Below are 21837 nucleotides of genomic sequence, written 5' to 3'. Positions count from 1 at the left end.
TGTGCGAGGACGCAGGTCACACGAGGAAGCTGGACTCAGTTACAGCAGGTCTGCAACTAAGCTCAACTAGGTTGAGAAACAGCTTTTCATGTCATCCTGTCAGCAAGCAGCACACGAAAACAGTGGTCCACCTGTGTCTCACCATCTCCTGCCTATTATCACTCCTTCTAGGTCTTGCATAGGTTATCAGTCTCACATCCTGCCACCGCTATATCTTCAAGGAAACTCTTTGTCTTCTCCTGTGTTGCACTTGGAACATCTATAAAGGCTCCTTGCTGCTCTCCTTTGCCTCTTTCCCTAAAAATGACTTTTGACTTGAGGGCCACAAAAATTTGAAAAAGAATAGTGAGAATAGAGACCCCTCTCCATCACACTACATGGTGTTACCTTACATATCTGGATATCCCACTTCTGTTTGTATCTCTTCGTCACCTCATCCTGTTCATCACAACAGGGATGAGAGTCCTTTCTTTGCTGTATATCCTGATCCAACATCAGAAACTAAAACCAGAAGTTCAAAATCTTCTGGTGATGAAGGAAGTGGAGCACAGTATTTGCACTAGCTTTCCACAGATCGCAAAAGCCTGAGCTTACCATCTGGAAATAAAGTACATGAGACTTTCTGTCAGACTAATGATCCGTATCAGTCAGGCAGATCATTGTAACAGCAGCAACAGGAGTTAAAACAGACAGAGATACATAGCAAATGCAATTCTCTAAAAATTAGAAAACTGGTTAAAGCTTTAAAATAAAACTTTGTTCCTTTTACAGGATCAAAAGCATTTTCTTTGGTTCAAAATAGTTCATCTAGATATTGAAATTCTTTAGTGAGTTATTAATTACTACCAAAATACAGTTCTGGTTTCAATATTTTCCACTCCCACTTAGTTCTCACAAAATGCTTGCTAAAGGGCCACAAAGAGGAAAATGGTAGCATTTTTTTCAGAGTAAGCGTAATGTTTTCCTCCTCTGTGTATTTCTTGAATACAGAGAAATGAAAGTAGTATAATCTGACCTTTAATTTTTGTGTTACTTTTTTTCTGAGTTGTTCTTCTTAACCAAAAGATTACTTCTTGAGGGGCATTATGGTGGGATGTATTTCCTCTGGCTTTGCATTAGACTTTTGTCAGTTGTCTTTCATGCCTTTTGAGGGAGAATTTGACCAACTATCCCTATATCCCAATTTACTGCAACAAAAGAAGTCTTTTTTTTCCCTTCTTACAAACTCCTCAGGAATAGACAGAATTATTAACCTAATCAAAATCCCATTCCCACAGAGATAATCAATAGTGGAAATGCTTGGGGGAGGGGGTGGGTATTCTTCCTTGTAAACCATTGAATAAAGGGATGTCAATATGAAGCCTATGAAGCTGATCACAGCTGAGTGCAAAACAAGCATGAAATACAACAATGGATAATTCCTGTATTGAGCTTTGTTATGCTTCTGATATCAATTTTGCTCTTTGCAACAGACCTCTGTACCATTAAATAACCCAATTAAGTGTGAAATTGAGGCCTCAAAATAAGAAAATGGGTTTAAGTCAAACAAGATAAATGCTATCTTGAGACAATGTATAGACATGTAAAACTTGGCATTCTCTCCCACAGACACACTGCCCATCTGTCTGTAACCTCCTCCCTTGATTCCTGATCATTTAATCTTACCTGAAAAAGCCCATTATCAACTTCAGAATCCAGGTGGGTGAAATCCTGGCTCTCTTGTAGTCAGACAGAGACCTACTAATTTCTAGAGCACCAGAAAATTGAGAAGAATGCAGTTATTACAGTCATATATAGTACTACTTTTGCTAAAGGAGAATGGTAAGATAAATTCCTCAGTTTCTTTTACACCTAAGGAGGTTTCACTGCATCCCTGTGCAGAGATAAGAAATGACAGATCTCCCAAGGAAGCAGACCTTGGGCTCTAAGGCCACAGATGAGTTCTGCAGGACAGGGTTTACATGACTGCTATAGGCAAATTGTACCACCATCTGTGCCAGTCTTCCATTAAACGGTGCAGAATAAAAAAGCCCAAAAAACCTCTTTTAACAGATTAATGCAATTTTATCAATACACAGCATGGCAACTGTTTCAAAAGTAGATGACTGAAGTTATGTTCCCACATCAACATTCAGACAGTGTCCTAATTTTCACAAGTATTTAGCATTCAGGACTTTTACTGAGGTCAGAAGTGTAGTGTACTCAAGTACACTGTACACTTGAGTACCCAAGTGTACTCAAGTACTAATTTTGTGCATCATTTGGGGGCCAAACAATCAAAAATAAAATTACATTGCTTTACTTCAAAATCCTAACTCCTCCTCCTACTATTTATTCTAATATGTGACACAAGACCAAAAATTAAGGACCCACACCACTGTTAAGCAGCATTAATTACCCTGTCCCTGAGGCATTTTTCTCTACAGAGGCATAGAAATTCTCAGCCCTTCAGTCACATCTGCTTGCATGGTTTACCTTTATTGAGATTTTATCTTCATAAGACATGCAGTCTACAGAAAGTAAAAGAAAGAGGAATTTGGACTTCTCCAGTGAATCTCAACTTAATTAAACAAATCAGCACATTTGCCATTTCCTGTTGAAAAAGAAAATTGCCAAACAATGTCTCCTTTAAAATGAAAGTAAATAAATCCAGTTAGAAGACTACACTTTCCTTTTTCAGAAAGGAATAACTAAAAATATAAACAGGAACCAGGCTCAGTGAGAGGGAAGGAAAGGAATTTTTGTGTTTTCTCATGGAGCTTTTCAGAAACAGGTGGCTGCTCTATTCCTGTGACTTAATGCTCTATTCCTGTAACAAGTTAATGGCTGGGGAGAGCAGTACTCCAGCTCTTTTGCTTTCCTCGGTTTCATTTGCTTTCTCCTAGCACCACTGCCGCTTTCTCCTGGTCCTCCCTTCTCTTCCCAACCTATCCTGGTACAGAGCAGAGGCAAACAAACGATGCACACCAAAGGAGAGCTAGACTGCTTCAGGTTGGAGAAGTCTCAGAGCTATTGTAAGGCACACAGTTATCTTAAAGGCCCTCTTCAGCCATTATGGGGTGCAGAACCCTTACACTTCGATTCTCCCCCACTTCCTAATCCCCAGCCTGTCCCCTCCCTTTGTTAATCCTACTCCTGCTCTATCTCTGTATTATCAATAGCTACTGAGACAGCATTCCTGATGTGCGAGTAGGAGCTGCAATAAAGGCAGTACAGAAATGCAGCCCTCTTGGTACAAAGTCCTTTGTGGTAAGTGTGTGATTTACCTCCCTGAGGAGCAGAGAGCAATGCCGAATTACAAGTGTAGTCCTTTCTCCCTTCCCTTAGCCTTGTAACTTCAGCTGCCCTTTGTGGTTTTCCCTTAGCCCTTGTCCCCCTTCCTTGGTCCATCACCTTCTTGCCCTTTGATCTTCTAGCACTGAAAGGGGATTTGGCTGTCATAACACAGGCACCTAATATTTAGACAGCTGGGTCTGAACTAGCCACCTCATTACAGCCAATAATCTTGTCCTAAGACAGATGTCTTAACTAGGTCAGATGAATCTCACCCTTGGAGTGCTTATTTCTCGCTGTTGATGTAATGGGAGCTGAGGGTCACCAGCTCAGACTCAGGTGTTTATAAGTTAAGGATCAAAAATACTCCCCAAATAATCCCATTTCAAATCCTCTACTAAACCTTTTTACAGACCTCCTATTTGACCCTGGTCTTCCCTGTTTCATTAATACCCACTCCAACCTCAGTAATTTCCCCGGTACTTTTTCTTCGCTCCCTTTTAAGAGCCAGATCCCCTTCTGTACTCCATCCTTGCTGGATCCAGTTCATTACCCTCCATCTATACTCTCTCTTCTTTGGCTCTTCCATGGAGCCACTTCCATTCTCACTTGAGTTTCTCTCCATCAGTTGCTGAACGGGAAAAAGGCTCAGAGAATCATGCCATACAGTGTCAGAGAGGATTGCTTCAGGATCTTCCTTGCTACCTTCTTCTGCAACACAGGCCACAAGACTCCTTAAATCCTTGCTGAACTGAATATATTTTTTAGAAAAATGGTCAATCTTTACTCTAAAATTGCTAGTGGCAGTGTTGCCTTGGTTAAATTGTTCCAGTAGTCAACTACTCTGACAATTAATACTACATTTTTTTATTAATACTGAGTTTATTTTTAGCCTGAATTTGTCCTGTTTTAACTTCTGGCCATGAATCCTGTAATATCCTAATACATCAAAACATCCTATTAAGAACTTTCTGATCTCCCAATAAGTACTCACAAACCTTTAAGCTTTTTGCTGATAAACTAACCAGATTGGATTGCCCACATTTTCCAGTCCCCGATTATTCTTTGAACCCTTTGCAATTCATAAATGTTCTCCTGGAAACCGTCTAGGTTTACCTGCCTATAGCTAATTTATTTATCTTTGAAAAACAGGCTGTAAAATAGACGTGCTAATACTCTTCTTTCCAAAGCACTGTCACAGCACAGGGCTATGATATAATTTATTAATAAAATATTTATCACTGTAGCACAGACTAATGTTTAAGTTAGCAACTTTTCCACAGACACTGTAAACAATGCTAGAGAAAACTTTTCTAGTTGTCCTATTTTTCCTGAAAACTCCAGTGCTGTAATTTAAACCCCTAAAATTGCTCAGTACTGGCAATCCATCATGCACTGCTAACTTCAAGAATACTTTTAGAATGCACTTTTACTACACTGTTGCTCCTTACATTGCATCAGAATTAAATAAATTAGCATTGAGAGAAGATATTCTGTAATGAAAGATGTTTTATAAGCAGTTACTAATCTTCCTTGCTTGACAGTACTACATTTTACATTTCAGAAGGAAATCAGGATTCTTTCATCAGAGAATTTTGGATGAAGCGCTTTTGCAAGTCTGGCAACTTTATCAAACAATACACTCAAGAAGTCAAAGGGCAGGTGATGAAAAGAAGTTGGCAGGTAGAGGCAACATTTTAAAAGCTAAGGCTTTTAAATAGTTAACATACTAAGATAGCAAAGATAACAAACACGTTAGGAAAAACCCACTGACACATACCCCATGTATGAAGACTACAGGCTTCAGAATCAGTAGATCAGAAACCTCTGAAAATCTGTACATCATTTGGATTATATAAGCATTGCTCCTTCCGAAAGATAGCTTAGGACTGAGTAGAACCAAAAGTAGATGTTTCAGTATGCAGCACTTCATCCTTATCATCTTCTTGTTGCCTTCAGCTCTTTGCAGATGCTGCTTCACTATTGCCCATTGCCTTCAAAGACCTGCAACCTCCCTATCTCTGCTGGAGCAGGAGTAGCAGCCAACAAGACAGGTTTATTTCCTTCCTTTAGAATGCTCAACACTCGCTCTTTTTCACCCTACTTTTGTGCATTCCCATCCCTGAATAAAAATTCTGTATCACAAATAAATAACCCTACTCTTAGTTCTTGAAATAGTATATCTGCTTTGAAGCACCTCAATTTATGGGAGAACTAAATCTTGTAACCAGTCAAGTAAAATACTGGCCTGCATTTTAAAATAAATCTAAGAAACAACATGGGTATCTACTTCCTAAAACAGAGGTACATGTCAAAAGAAAGGCAAATGCCAGACTTTGAATTTGAATTACATAAGGCAAGATATATAGCTGACTATTCTTGGAGGGGATGGGGTGGAGAAAGAAGCTGAGAAAACTCCCAAGAATAGAAAGAGAGTAGGAAGTCACAGAGCAAGCCTGGATAAGATCTGAATGCAATCCTAAGAGGAGCCTAAAAAGAGCTTCTAGGGTAAATGTGGTAATAAAGGCCCCTAAAACTGACCAAAAAAATCCACTCTAGATACTGAGTTTGTAATCTAAATAATTATGATATGCATAGTCTCCATGAAAAGCATAGAATATGATGCAAAATTAATAAAACTTGTAAAAACATTATGGTGGTGAAGCATAAAGAATGTTGTCACAATCTTAAAAATGCCACAGTAAGCAAGGCCGTGGACTTGATGAGCAAAGAAACCACAGGACAGTAAATTCTAAGCTACCAACAAAAATCTTTTTATATAAAAAGACAGACATTTTTTACAGTGAGAACAATCATTAAGTGGAACAACCTTCCCAGGAAAGTGATAGAGTCCCCATCACTGGAGGTTTTCAAGATGCAATTGGACAGGGCGCTAGATAATCTCACCTATTCTCCCCTTCCTGCGAAAGGTTGGACCAGATGATCTTTCAGGGTCCCTTCCAACATGGGCTGTTCTATAACGCTAAATGGGACCTCCACAGTAGGTGCAGGGCTACCGAGTCATTCACTTGAATGCCTGTTGTGGCCTACAAGATCCTAAGTGTTATCTAAGAATGAAGCTCAGTCTCAGGTTTGCTCTACAGTAGCACTTTATTACAGTTTTCTTCCTGTCACAGCTTTCTTTCCAACACTATTGTAAGGATTCAACATTCAACTTCTCAAGAACAAACCTATTTGCTTTCGCTGCTAAGGTTCTATAAGGTACAAAGAGCAAATTGTGAGGTTTGCAAACACCACTCCCCCAAAATACGGACGCAAATTGGCAGGCAATTCCCAAGGCCCTAAGATCTGATATGTATTTGGGAATCTCAGGAACTGGAGTATGCCTCCCACCAACCCACAGGAACGTGAGGATTTATACCAACAGGTATCAGGATGCAGGCAGACGCTTCCCAGAGAACGGAGCAGGCAGCAGGGACACAGCCCGGCACACCTTTCTGGGCACTCCTCCTGTCCCCCTGCCAGGATCACCATCTGAGCAGGGCTCAGAGCTTGGCCAGAGTCCACCTTTGTCCTAGGAAACAGTGCGTAGTACAGCCTCCAGGTTAAACAAGCAGGCACCAAATACACCTCTCATCAATCTGTCCTCTGAACAGATGCAATAGGTCAAATGTCAATCACCTGTCTTGAATAAGAATAATGAAAATGTAATTTATTTTTTTCTGCATTGTTTATCTCAATCTTTGGGGCCAGAGCAGAAGGACAGAGGAAGTGTGCTGTGCCAACCCATATGTCCCATTGCCTCCTCACCAGTCTTCAGAATGGCTTTAGCACAGAAACTGCACTTCAAGCCATTTTTACAGCCCTGCAAGGAGACCTTGCAAGAAAGATTGCTATGCCCTTCCTCCCAATGCTACTCAATGGCCAGGGGTCTGGCCCTACAGTCAATACAGAAAGAAATGACAGAAGCAGTAGAGAAAAATAACCAGGTACTTGATTAGTAGCTCTATTGTGTCCCATTAGATTAAGTAGAACTCAATGCTTTCTTTTTTTTTTTAATTCATTTGTTTTTCTCTCATTGCATCAGTAAACCACACACTGCTCATCAGACAGATCTGCTTGCCCACAGTGAGCTTCACGTAGTGGGACGAGACACCTACTAAGACATGAGCTAGCTAGTTAGAAATAGGATGTTTTGCTGTTCTGTATGTGATTGTAGTGCAAATTAACCTTTGATCAATGTGTAGAGACATTGGCACATGAAAAAGATCGCTAATGTGGATGAATTTTATAGCATGAGAAGACTTACTGGCTGGAAATTGGCTGTATTCAATTTAAAACACCAAGTAAAGATGTAAGACTTCAGATAAGATGCATATAAATTCCAAACTAACTCAGGTATCACTGCCATATCCTAAGTCACTTCTTAATCTTGACATCCTTAAGCCTCACATCCTGAAATTTGTTCTGCATCTTCAGGATTATTTTTAGTCCTCCTTTAAATTTCCTCTGAAATTTCTGTATTCTTCCTGAAAAGACACACAAGCACTCCAAAACACTGAGTCACAAAGCAAGAACGGTACTTATTTCTGCATGATTATTCATTTCCCATTAAGTCCCAAGGTCACAGTAAAGCACCTGCCAGGGTACTATGCAGAAGGTTCCCCTTCGTATTTATGATGACTACACAGTCCTCCTCTGAATCATCCACTTCATCATGCTAATTTCAGCAAACTTCAAGAAAAAACCTGGTGTAAACATGGTACATCCAACACATAGATATATTAACTTATGAGAAAACTGTTCACGTTTATCTGGTAAGATCTACATTTTTGACCTATCCTCTTAATACATTTTAAATAAAGCAACATCCTTGGCAACATCCCCTAGCTGGCAAATCCCAAGGTGTGTTAAAAATTAACAGAAGCATTTCACAGACCTCCTCAGCTAGTTACTCTTAAGACTCCTGGGTGGAAGTTACGAAGTCCCATTGTGTGAAACGGAATGTTGCACAATGCCTTCCCCTCCTACAGACCATTACCTTTTATTATTGAGTCCAAATAATGTATGTGAGACGTTCCAAAACCAAACATCCTTTAGCTGTACCTTTTCTGCTCTACACTTCACCACTCTGCATCTCGCAATGGCCTTACCAAACATTAGGTTTGGTTGTCCTTCATTTTATTCCTGACATAGTGAACTACTGTCCATTATCTCTATCCTCCATGGCTACAGGTATTTTAAATCTCTCTTCAGCTTTCCTGAATCGGTCACGTTGTCCAACTTTTACATTCATTGTTTTGACTTTTTTTTCCATTTTCATCCTTTGTTCATACATTGATTTTTGGTGCCATTGTAATTTCCACGTATCCATTTGACTGTAACAACTTCTGGTACAATATCACTTTCCTTCATTTCTATGCAACAGTCCTGTTAGAGCAGCTAGAACGACAGGCTTTAAAAATTCTACAGATATTGGCAATATTTTGCTATACTGCATGTGACAGCATTAATCATTGTGTACAAATACTCATGCAAGACAGACAGATGTGGATGAACTCTATAGCATAAAAAGATCCTTTGGCTAGAAGCTGGCTACATTCATACCACTAACCATGACCAACTTAGATGTATTTTGACACCTGTGATTTTCCAGTCAATGATCAGCTTTCCCTTGTCCATCATAACTGGGGTGAAGTACACTGTACTGGACATTAAGAAAATGTATTTTTTAAATGTTACCAAAGAGTTATCACTGGACCCATAATTCCTCCACCATTCTTCCTTCAGTTTGAAGTAATGATAAAAACTTTATTCTTCCCACACATTAGGAACAGACCGTTAAGAAGTTCAACTTATTCTCTAGCATGATCAGGTGGTCCATGGCAGACCATATTTCACTGAATGAATTAGAACTTTAATTTATAAGTAATTAAGTTCTTATTCTTCTGAAACTTCTCTGACTTTGAAACAGCTAATGGCCACTCTGGCACAATACACCAGCCTTCCTACCTTTTCCATCCTGAAGAACAAGGTCTAACCATCAATTTCAACATCATACAAGACTCTACCCACTAACTTCATTATACTAATCATATAGTCTTTCTCAAGCTCCAAATTGTATTACATATTTGAGTTTCCCAACATTAATATGCAGTAAACTGAAAGATGTACCCCTTACAAACAATGTAGCATTTGGATTTACTTCATAATGCTTTAGGGTTGTCCTTTTTTAGAATGTGGAACGAGGATTTTGTTCTCTCAGCTGCCCTTGCTCTTGTATCATCCAGGAAACAGGCACCCATATTAATGAGATGAAGCCTACAGACACCCAATTTTATTCAGACTTTATCCCAGTGTTCCACAAACCCAAACACTCTACTTGGCTAACACCAGTATTTCCCATGTTCTTTCTACTTTTGATGAAGGAAATGGAAGGATTTCTCAAAAAGGTCATCTGACTCCTCTTTTGGTTTCCTTTTTAGGCCTCTGCAGTTTTTCACCTTCTACAGAATGGAGTCTACAACTGTCTCACTGTTGCCAGAACAGATCATTATCAAGGCAGCTTCTTCTGCTTATCTGTTTTCCCAGTCTGACTTTGCTTCTGGAAGAAAACAAAACTTCCCACTGTCTACCTGACCCTTGAAGAATAGTTCAACAATCCTCGTTAGAACAAAGTCACTGAGGAGGATGATCATCTTCTGTGCCACGGCTGGCTGGAAGCGAGGAAGCATGCCCAGTAAGTGCCAACACGTACTGCCTTGTTCTCTCACTACTCCCTGGGCATCTGCCCCTGGGTCACTGTTGGAAGAGGATACAGAATTTCACTGGCCTCAAACCCACATGGTTTGAGCTACAAAAATGTTTTCCTTCCTCTATTACAGTTTTCCTCAAAACTTCTATTATCTCTTCTTCCAGGTAATCCTTGCAAGCCCTCATCTCAAATGCCCCTCTGTGTACCTGCAATATTACACCGCTGGAAGACACTCTTCACATTTCCTTACTCTCATGGTACAAAATTTCCAATCTATTTATTTTCCTGTTTCCCCCCGTTGACCACATTCCTTTCCCACGTCCGATCTTCTACAGTACAAATCATTTCACACAATCTTTTTCCTCGGTCTCTGTTGCTGGCATCAAACTCAGCTTCCCAAAACCTCTTCCAGCACACGGCAGGGTCCTCCAGACAACCCTCGGCACTCGCCCCCCAAACACTCAGCCCCGCCGCCCCCCAGCACCCGCATCCACTAACCCGCACTGAGCATCCTGCCAAGGGGATGGGGATGGCCGAAACCTGGCAATTTTTAGTTCTGTCTGCCCAGACCCCCAGTGACCGCACTTAAATGACTCACTTTGCTATTAAAACAGAGATGGGAACCCCCGCTGTTCATTCCGAGGACGCCCCGAGGGGTGCGGCAGGCCCTGCCCCCCCCCCCCGACTCCCTCTGCCGCGACACGCAGCTACCGGCTGAGGCCGCCGCTTCCCCCGAGCCAGCACCACAAGGGGCACCCCAAGGGGCACCCCGTGCCCCCGGACACCGACACGGACGGGGAGCCCACTCCCCACCAGCCCGGCCGACCTCGCTGCCCGCCGCTCCCCTCCCCCACGCCACAGCGGGACGCCCGCCCCCCCCCGCCGCCGCGCGCATGCGCAGAGACGCCGCCTCCCCAGCGAGCCGCGCAACGAGCGGGGGGGGCCCGCCCCGCCCTTCCTGCCTGGGAGGGAGGAGACGGGGGCGGTGGCGGCCGGGCCAGACGGGAAGATGGCGGACCTGGAGGAGCAGCTGTCCGACGAGGAGAAGGTAGGGGTGGGTGGGGGTGCTGGGCCGAGCCGGGCCGCCCTTTTGTCCCCCGGCCCTCTGAGCCGGCAGGCCGCGGGGCGAGCTCGGCTCTTACCCTGTGGTTCGCGTTTTTATCGTCGCCCCGCGGCCGGGCCTGTCAGTCAGGGGGGCGGGAGGAGGGTCGGCGGGGAGGCCAGGGAGGAGGGCTGGCCCGGCCGCCGCGCCGGCCCCGGCGTATCTCCCGCCGCTCCTTGTACGGTGCGGTCCCGGCGCGGGGCGGAGCCCGGTGTCCGGTGAGGCGGCGGGCGCTCTGCCGGCTCCCCGCTGCCGCCGGCGCGGTGGGCGCTCTGCCGTCTGCGTGCCGCCGCCCCCGCCCGGTGTGCGGCGGGGAGAACGGTGAGCGGGGGACGGTAGGGAGAGGCAGGAAAGACGCCCCTTCCCCCACCCCCACTTCCCGTTTCCGAGGCCTCTCGCCCGTGCCAGCCGGCTGCTGCGGAGCACCGGCTCTGCCCTCCCAAAGAGGAGCTCCGAGCCGCGGCCCTGGCCCCAGACTGGGGCCGGCCTTGGCCATCGCCTCCCCTTTCACCCCCGCAAGCTCCGGGAGGAGATGGGATTCGGGAGATTTGGGAGAGGAGCGGGGGGTGGGGACGAGGAAGGCTGTTTTACTTCCTACTAGGAGACAGCAATTGGGGAAGTGTAAGGTCAAGGAGCAGAGAGTCTGTATTAACGAGATGTACGTGTAATCTCTGTTTATGGTAGTTGGAGACTTGTTAGGTTTAAGACAGATTTTTCCAGAAAAAACTCTCGAGGAGCAGAGTGTCTTGTAAGACCTCAATTATCAATGCTCCTTGTCTTCCTCTGTTGGATCCAGCTTCATGGCAGCTGCCTGTTTCAGAGCTAGGGTGTGGTGTTTTGTGTACATGGTGCTGGTGCACTGCTCGTGTCTTTATGCACGGTATTACTCATTTCCGACTTCAAAAATGTAGGTTTTCATGGCGGTGGAAGCTGTGAGATGACTTAAATGTGGGAGACATCAATAAATGATGTTTCAGACTTCTTTGAAGTTAGAAGAAGGATGTCTAAAACATCTAAGTGGTTACAATAAGGCAGATTTTCTGCATGTTTGAGGTTAACAGGACCACGTTTCAGAACTAGAGATGCACTGATATGCCAAGAGATGCATAGCACCAGCATCTTGCTATCTTTTTCCGAAGAGACTTTAAGACTGTGCTCTCCTCTACTTAATTCACATTCAAATGCCACCTCTCTGTTGGTACAAGTAGTAATGTAGTCAAGAAGTATGCATGGTAATCCATGATTCTTTTAGCCCCTTGTAGAAAATACAAGTAACTCTAATCCAGTACATTGTTCCTAGAGGGTGTGCTTGAAATACTTGGATTACCTTGGCATCACTGAATGGGTGAGTTTGGAAGGGACCTCTGGAGGTCATTTTGTCCACCCCCCCCACTCAAGCAGGGTCATCTAGAGCAGGCTGCCCAGGACTATGTGCAGAAGCCTTTTGGATATCTCCCAAGGATGGAGACTCCACAGCCTCCCTGGGCAATATGTGCCAGTGCTTCATCACCCTTGCAGTAAAAAAGTGTTTCCTTATGCTCAGACAGCACCTCCTGTGTTTAATTTTGTGCCCATTGCCTCTTGTCCTGTCAAATAATAAAAGATACAATGACAGTTTTATCTTGCCTCTGTATGATCTGAGAAGCACCGCCTGTACTTTTGTGACTGATGGAGTTAAGTTCTGAACTTTCTTCTATCCATTAATTCCAGTTTTTCTTTTCTCCCAAAATGGGTACAGACCTTCTACAGACACTTCCTCCCTCGGTATAAGTGAATAGAATCAGCACTCTTCCATTGTAAATTTAAATTGATTCCTTTATCTTCTTCAGTCCCATATAAAATTGATTGTCCTATATGAGTGGAATTTTCCAAGCCTGGCAGTATATTTTATTGGCTAATAAAGCAAAGATGGGTAACACTGCAAACTCTTGGAAAAGGAAGCAAATATCGATGCAGATCATGTGATGCCCTAAGATTTTAATTCTGATACATTTAAGTTGTGCTATCGTTTTACAATAAAAACTTGTACTGCTTAAAAGCTTTAATCATTTTCTGATGGTATTAAACTAAGATCTAGATGATTGTGCACTCTAAGTGGATTAAATAGAAGGCAAATACTCAGTTTAGAGTAAAATATTTTGGGGGAGTGTAAGTTACTGTGATTTTAAGTGGACAGATTTGCCCTCTACTGAGCCACTAAATGAATACTGTATAAGGAATGAAATTTAGAAGTGGAAATTCTTAATACATATGGAGATCTTGAACTGAATTTCTTCAGTTTTGATTAATTTCTGATGTCTTGATTGACACTTGTTATGAAAGATACTGCAAATATTTTTGAAGTTAAAACTTGTCTAACTCCATAAAAATGTTATCTCAAACATTCAGTTTTACTGAGCTAAAATAAAAATCAGCTGGATAGCATTTGAAAAGCACACCCTTCTCACCCATCCAGTTGGGACTATAAATAAATGTAGGAGTAGAGGCAGACAGGCAAACATTCCTTTTCACAGGGAATAAATCACATTGCTCCTTTATATACTTTTCTCCCATGATGTGGAACTGATAGTATTGAAGGCTGACGCAGATGATGTTGGTGGTATAGTTTTGTAGGTAATTTCGATAGGGACATAACTATAACACTGGTCAAAACTGCTGAAATTCAAGGAGGGAAGAAGGTGAACACAATAACAGAACTTTTTTGTACCAGACTCCTAATAATGCTGTAAAAGCATAAGTAAATAGGAGATCAAGTGATGTAGTGATACAAGTTCTAAAAGGTCTTTGATTCATGTCTTACTTCATGTACAGTCAGTAGATTTAAGTGTTGCAAAGGCAGTAAGCAATTCAATTTGTAGCAGCTATACCTTCCTGTTGCTATCTAGTAGTCAGTTTAAGATGGCTGTATTTAGCTCTAACATAATTCAGGTTTAAAACTTGAATACAGAAAGGGCATGAATTGGAATAGTGTCAAAACACAGAGTTACAGTTCAGGTAAAGAAGCTCTAAAATCAAGGAAGGAGAAAGTTGCCAGAAAGAACGTGATTTCAATGTGCAAGATTGTGTAACTTGATTTTGAACCCAGTCTTGTTCCTTAGATTCATGTTTTAGCATGAGATTTTTGAAACCTTGCTTATCTTTCAAAGTGATGATAGTAAGCATGAGGATAAGTTTGAAAAAGCTTTTTTAAAAGAATCTGACAACTATTTGTAAATATGGTGTGTAAGATTTGTGTACATCCAAAGATCTGAAGTTGGGCCATTGCTAGTGAAAGTTACTGGCTTTAGCATCCAGTACGAGGGATTTTCCAGTGCTGAAAACAGCGTTTGTGAGACACAGTGTTTTGTAGTTGCTTTATTAACATAGGTTACTGAAAGTTCAGAAGCTTTTAGGTAGGTGGAGAAACCTAAGTTTGTTTGCTTCAGTCTGTAAATAAAAATGAGATGTGAGACGTGGAAATCTTGAAGCCCTGAAGTCTTAAGGGAGATAGCAATGGGAAGTGATCACTTCTGTGCCCTTCCTATGGGTAATGCATCCTCACTTAACAAGTCTTGAATGCAATACCTATTTATTTATCCAGCATATTTGAAGTAGTTTTGTTAAAGTCTAGTAACCATGTTTTGCAGTTTAATTTTATTCCAGTTTCTGTAGAAATTGTTTTCCTACCTGTGGCTATGTCAAACTAATAAACGTATATAAAAATGTTTTTAATGAGCATATTAGTGTGAATATAAAAGCTGCAATTTACCTACATGAATATAGGCAATGATTAATGGAAGGTACTGATTTTACTGTAAAAGTTGCATTTACTAATGTAAATATTCATTAACAAACAACAGCGCAAATGCAAAACAAGACTAAAACTATTTAAATCATAAAACTAGTGTTCTGTAGTCCATTTTTGGTGACTCGAAGGGATGTGTTTACTGAAGATTTTTTTTCTTTTTTTAACGTGAATCCTGTTCTCTACAAAGCACAGGAGTTAAATAGCTGTGTTCATATCAAGATAAACCCTGAGAAAATCGGGATGCCTTCAGGGAGGAAAGGGGAGAATCCTCGTAGGAAAGGATAACACATCAATTTCTTTAATGCAAAATTAGCTCTTGCATTCCTTAAAATGCTGAGCATATAAATATGGGAATTGTCAAACATGATTTTTAAAAAAGGAACCACACCTCTTTCAGTAAGGTTATGTCTCAGTAGTTCCACTTGTTCAGGAAGGCATATTGACTAAGGTGGGGTTTAACAGTAGGGCAGCTTGCTGTAATTAGAGCAAAACTTCTCTTCTGATGAGGAAGTAGTCCCATTTGTGAAAATGAGCCAGCATTGCTTCCAGGTATTTCCTGGTGCGTTGGGTAACTTTGTAACTTCTTAAATTGGGAGTCAAAACCTACAAATCTAAGTAATAAAGGTGGATGTCTTACGCCATCAAAACTCTGCAGGGTAGTTTTGTCAGATTGCTTAAGGAAAACTTGTTTCTTTAATCAGTGTTTTGAGATGAAAAGTCTAAGCCAGTAAAATGCATTCTCTCATGTGTAACTTCGTCTTTAAAACATAATACATCGACAGCAGATCTCACTTGCACGTACAACAAGCCCACCAACGCGGGAAGTTCAGGTGTTTCCTTAATGCAAACATAAACCTGTTTACTGAAACTGCTTTGGAAGCATTAGCAGAATTTTTTTACAAAAAACTGTTACTTTTTAGAAGTCTTCACATGTATTAAAGCAATATATGTGCTCTACATCATTCATTTTGGAAGGATCTTCAATTTTGACTTTCAGAATTGCCCTGAGTGAGACTTGGAGACCATAGATGATTAGAAGCAGAATGTGTTGAAGTAGAAGCAGGATTTGAATAGCCTTTTCTGGGTATAATTGCACTGTAATATATAAGGTAAACTTAAGGTAAAGTTTTGCAAGTGTCCTTAATGTTTTTTCTTTGTAGTCCATCAGTGTACGCTTTGTTTTCTACTTAAAGGTGCAGCTTTACTAACATGTCTAGCAGGAGGACCTTGTCAGCTCTCTGGTTCTTGTTTATATTTAAATTCTGAATGGAACTGGAAATGCTGTAGCAGGTTCCGATGACAGGTTGAAAAACCTTTAATACTTAAATGTTAAATAACTCAGTTACTGTTTAAGCCTATCTTCTGTTTAATTTATTACATTATCAAAGCTGTGAAAGTTAACATTTTTCCACAAGTGAAATGTAACAGAAGTTGCATGGAAGGAATTATTTTTACAAAGGTGAGGTGAAACTCAATGGTTACATTTTGATAACATTTTGAGGAAATTCTTTAATAAGAATGAGGAAGTTGGGAGTGCTTCTCAGACTGACACGTAATTCTGAATATAGCAGTCCTCCCAAGATTAAGATTTTTATGTACATCCTGACATATCATAGTGTGTTTACTTGAGTTAGGAATTAATTTTTTTTTTAAATGCATCAACATGCTTGAGATTGAAGGGCAGAACAGAAGCTTTAATCACTTTGTGTGCTGGGAAATTACAGAAGTGTTCAACGCTGTCTGGAAAAAAATGATCATATACTGTATGTATAACTGCAAATTAACTTTATTTCTTTGTAGAGTCATACAGGCTGAAACAAACTTCTGGAGGTAACCCAAATGCCACTTGGTCCAAGCTGGCCAACTTAGGTCAGGTTGCTTAGGGACTTGCACTTTGAGTTTTGGATATCTCCAAGGCTGGAGACCACACAGGCTCTCTGGGTGACATGTTGCAATGTTTGACTACACCCATGCTCAGAAACTTTTCCTAATATTTAATTGTTGCAACTTGTGTCTGATGCTGCTTATCTTTTTACTGTGCACCTTCATAGAAAGTTATCATGCAAAGCAAAATTGTCTGCATTTTTGACAAGTTAAAAATAATTATTTGAAGCTTGAAGAGAAATACAAATGAAATCTGTTATTCTAAATATAAGATCAGTGATCTCTAAAACTGCAGTTCATATATTCTTCTGTTACTAGTATTTTGAAGAAATTAGATGCTTTTTGTGCATTGTGACTTCTGCTATGTCATGGAGTATTTATAATACAGTGGCACCTCAGAACCATCAAAAGCCCTATTCTTGTTGCCTTTGTGCTCGCAGAACTCTTGTGGAAGCTTGCTACAAAGGAAACCTCATAGTTTAAGTAAATGAGAGAAACAAATTGAACCAAAAATAGAGAAGAGTAATAGAACAAATTATTGGCAAATCCAGTAATGAAACTGGAAGCAATAATTTGTGATATAACAGATAACATTCTATTGCCCACCAATGCAATCGTAAGCCTACCGTTCTGCTGTGAAATACCGTCTTTGGTTGATTACAATTTTGGCAGCCAAAGAAGAATAGTATAAGGATTCTAGCCACATTATTTAGCGAACCTGTATTTTTCTCAGGCAGCGCTGTGTAACATTCACCTCCAGTTTCTGAAAGCAAGGTGTAAAGGAGTTTGAAGTGCTCATGCAGAAATGAAAGCAGATTTTCAGCGTATGGAAATTACTTTTTTTTTTTAATCCTTGAGTAAAAAGCTTCTGAAATGTAAAATATTTCAAATACTTAACTTGACAGAAGGCATTAAAACTTTCAAACCAATAGGTAACTTTGAGAGAGAATTTTAATACACTGGAATTGGGGGCTGGGAGGATGGGGTGTAGCGTAGAGTTAAGGTGGCACCTTATTCTATGACTTTAATAAAGGCATTTTTTGTAGAGCAAGCTCTGATCTTGTTCCTTTTCTCTCCCCACTGCTATTGAATCCAGGCTTGATGTCCTTGGAGTATTTAATTATAAATAATGAACTTGGAGTAGTAGGAAGGATCACTTTAAAAATTTAGGCTTTGTGGTGGAAGAATGCTTTGCAAATGTGAACCAAGTGCTTTTTAGGTTGTAGTAGATACCACTCTAAAGACTGCTGACAATGAGAGGTCTTGCTGCAACTGAGGAGCATGTGTGTTGGGCTGACAGACCATCTTGGTTCTGTATGTGGGAGATGATGCTATCGGGTTCTTTCTTTGTGAAGTCTTAGTTATCCATTTCTTATACTTTTTGCTTTTCAAACAAAAGTTAATGCTTTTGCTTTTCACTAAATGTAAAATTTTACTACTCTTCCAGTTTTCAGTGAATGACTTTTGCAAGGAAATTCTGAGATTTTTTTTTTTTAATGCTTGTTGTCTGTCTGATCATAAGCAAAGTATGCAATTGCTCAGCTTCTAAAGGTTTTATGGATAAGGTTTCCTCATAAATTTACATCAGACTAATGACTGAGTTAGACCTTTATCAAATCACATGAGATTTCTATTTAGCAAAGGGGGTGCTAGCCTCTAACATGCTTCCCAAAGCAATATTTTGTTTCTTGGGTTGGTTACCTATGTTGGGGCTTGACCCTACAATGAAATAGGAAGTATCAAAGAATGAAACAGTTTGAGATACTGATATTTTAAAGCACCCAATGTATAGTCTCCTGAGACTGGAACTTAATGCTACTTTACTGTCACAGCTCCTATTCATCCTTTTTATGTTCTTTTTTTTTCTTTTTTTTTTCTTTTTTTTTTCTTTTTTTTTTCTTTTTTTTTTCTTTTTTTTTTCTTTTTTTTCTTTGCTTTTGTTCGCAGTCCTTTGGAAGTTACTGAAAGCAACTTTTGTTTAAGTTGTGAACCTGAGATGGTCTTAATCTTTTTCTCTCCCCCCCCCCCCCCCATTGCTCATATTATGAGCTTTCATGTACAGTAAAGACACTGCAAGAAGAATGTTTTGTAGGACAAATTTGGGAGATGTACTGCTATCAATAATTTTAGAATCACTTTTGCATGTATGTGGTTTTCTCGGCTTACTTGTTTTCCAGCCAACCACTGAGAAGACACAGACTTTCAGAGAAATACAGATATGGGGAAAAATAATATAATGTATTCTACTGTCTGTATTATATTACAAGCAAATTTTTTCAATTCGGAGTTTTTAGTAATTGGTGGTGATAGCTGAAACTAAAGTTTCAGGTTGGTCTTGATCCTTTAACATCTACAAACAAAACATACATGTTTCACTAATTTGAGACAAGTACAGTTCTTTTAATATGTTTCTGAATTAAAATATGGGAAGTGCATGACATAAAAAGGTGTCCAGTTAGATATAGTCAGGGGTAATAAAAATAACTGCAAAATGACATGGGGGAGATTTATCATCTCTAATTTTTTTTCTAGTTAGACCTGTGTATTACCCAAGTAACATACCTTGATTTCATATTCCTCTTTGCTGTCTGTACCCGATACAATGACTTTCAGAAGTCCTATTTTGGGTTTGGTTTTTTTAATCCTTCATCTTAATATGATGTGGTCTGTAAAGTGATTTTAAGATGGAGACTTTTATAATATTTAGATACACTGCTGCAGAAAGGCCCTACACTGAAACAATCAGCACCTTTCAAAATGGTTATTTTTGTGAAAAGAAATCTCATTATCCAAGTCAATTCTTCAGGTAGAAAAGATGCAGCTAGAATACCTCACACTGTGTAAGATTTACTTTTTGTACCACTGCTAAGTGCTGCTACTGTTACATACTCTAAAGTGCTTGTATATTAAAAATAATTGAGGAAAACACATGTTCTACAGATGCAATGCAGTTTCAGGCGTTGCTGTGAAGGAAATGTCTGTTCAGTCAAAGCCATAGGCATGGAATGTGCCCCTCCTTTCCTGTGCCATAGAACCACATTTTTGCAGTGTTTTCTTCCTCAGCTCTCCCAGAAGCAGAAGTGAATTAAATACTACAGTGCATTTTTTAGTTGAGCTTGGTAGGAAAGCAGTTGCAACACTACTTTTTATATTCATTCCCTCTCTACCAGAGTCACTGTCTTTGCTCCATGTTTGTGTGAGATGCTGCATGATTTGGGATGCTTCTTCATTATTTGAAATTATACCCATGGGTATGGGTGAGGTTTCATGAAATGCTGAGAAGACAGTTTGTTGCTGACATGGGGTAATCCCTTTCTCTCATATACATTCTTAGTGCTTGTCTGGCCCTTTGAAGGCTTATTCACCTCACTAAACTGTTAGCAGCAAGAAGCAGTAATCGTTTAAAGCTCTCTTGATAAGTGAATTGGTTACTATGTTCTTGCCACCTTCTAAAGCTATTCCTTAGCTGGATCAATTTTCTTCTCTGGATGCTCACATAAACAGATGGGCACTGGTGATACGAAGGAGTTTGTAAAAATGGATCATGGGGCTTACTTGGGAGGAGGCAGGGAGATTAATCCTTTTGGTGGCAGCAGCAACATGATATTAGATCAGTTTATGCCACTTATGAAACACCCCCAGCTCTATTTTTTTATTTTAAAAAACGTATTGTAATTGCTGGTGTAACATCCTGGGAAGTATCTAACCTAAGAATTGAATGAGCAATTGGAGCCAGTAATACCAAGTATCTACCTGTCCAAAGGAGAAGCCAGTTACGGTTTTTTTTTTTTAAACATTGAAGGGTTTGCAAACTCAAAAACTATGTTGATGCTTGCAGTACTGACAGATCATCAAGCATTGTATCTTGCAAATGATTGAAGCTTAGACTGTGTTCCCTGAGGTGCTACATGTGTCAATGCAAAATTAATTTTGACTGGTAGAAGATGTCAGAGCAGTTTTGTTGTTCATTAGAAAGTAAAGCTGGATATTGAAAAATAACGGCTCAGCTGAACTCAAAACACGAGTTTGAATCAAACTCGGAACTCAATAAAACTAGACAAGCCTTTTGTCCAGTATCACTCCAGGTAGTACAAGCAGGATCCCTGAATGACTTGCATGTTATTGTGAGTGTGAATTACAGGGTCTTCAGAGAATTGGAACACTTCTTGTCTAGTTTGAATCAGCTTAACTGTGTTAATATTTCTGTAACTACAGGGTAATTGTGAGAAAACCCTGTAGCTACCTGTAAATAGAGTTCAGTGGGTCAAGACAAAGCTGGTTGCTTAGTTGCCTGCAGAAAGGTTTCCTGAACCAGCAAGAACTGTGGCAGAAGGCGTGACACCAGGAATAGGGCTCTCTGGACTCTTACTGTTCCTAGAGCAGAACCGAAGAGCTCCCTTCTCCTAAATGTGATGTCTCATCTACTTTTTTTGCCAAACATAGGTTCCTGTGAGTGGGAGATTTGGTTTGTTTTGTAAGAAAGCAAGGGTGCTTTCCGGAATCCAGAATATAAATGCATGATATACAATGCCTTGCTCCTGCTATAACGCTTTCTATAATCACTGATGAACGTAACTGCTGGAAGCTCTTTTTTTTTTCTCTGTGATTAGCAACAAAGTTGTCTTTGAGTGGCAATGTATTGTGGAGGTCTTCTGTCACTTCTTTTTTTCTTTTCAGATTTGCATGCAGTTTTTAGGTAAAAATGGCTTTTAATGTACTTCACTGTTTCATTTTTGTTGCTCCAGAGCAGTAAACTTTAACCTTTTATGAGTATAGAGGAAGGGTGGGTCTCCCTGCTGCAAGGAGTTCACGGCTGAACTTGAAATAAGTGACGGGTAGGAAAGAGTAAGGGCCAAGTATGTGGTTTCACAGCATCTTGCTCACCAGCATGTTTTTCCTGCACAGTGTGGCTCTTGATTGAAGGAGTAAGCTGACAGGGTGCCTGGCAAATACAGCTGTATTTCAGTTAAGTTAAAAAGGGGAAAAGAAAAAGGGAAGGGGGGGAAGCTAACTTAAGTTTTAATGTCTCTCTTATTGTTAGGTGTACCCTAGCTGATTATCAGGAATGAGCATATT

General features: G+C 40.5%; 1 protein-coding gene and 1 long non-coding RNA gene across 4 annotated transcripts in view; one reads left to right on the top strand and one right to left on the bottom strand.

Moving 5' to 3' along the window:
• Nucleotides 1-1676: 1676 nt before the first annotated feature.
• Nucleotides 1677-11389, bottom strand: LOC142405699 (uncharacterized). Of its 3 annotated transcripts, XR_012774274.1 has the most exons (4): nt 11007-11389; nt 9870-10035; nt 2476-2593; nt 1677-1747 (listed from the first exon to the last, which is right to left on the bottom strand). It is a non-coding gene; the product is annotated as an uncharacterized LOC142405699 (long non-coding RNA). The 3 variants fall into 3 exon arrangements; XR_012774275.1 differs by lacking the exons at nt 1677-1747; nt 2476-2593 and adding an exon at nt 5810-6919 and having other exon boundaries at nt 7629-10035; XR_012774276.1 differs by lacking the exons at nt 1677-1747; nt 2476-2593 and adding an exon at nt 5810-7763.
• Nucleotides 10883-21837, top strand: part of CAPZA2 (capping actin protein of muscle Z-line subunit alpha 2) — a 31687-nt gene continuing 20732 nt past the window's right edge. Inside the window, exon 1 of the mRNA XM_075493553.1 lies at nt 10883-11036. Coding sequence (XP_075349668.1) covers nt 10998-11036 — 39 coding nt within the window. The 5' untranslated portion in view covers nt 10883-10997. The remainder of the gene's footprint in view (nt 11037-21837) is intronic.

The sequence above is a fragment of the Mycteria americana genome, chromosome 1, assembly GCF_035582795.1.
Source record: "Mycteria americana isolate JAX WOST 10 ecotype Jacksonville Zoo and Gardens chromosome 1, USCA_MyAme_1.0, whole genome shotgun sequence".
NCBI lineage: Eukaryota > Metazoa > Chordata > Aves > Ciconiiformes > Ciconiidae > Mycteria > Mycteria americana.
The sequence above is the reverse complement of the archived record's forward strand: the minus strand, read 5'-3'. Positions and strand labels throughout refer to the sequence as shown.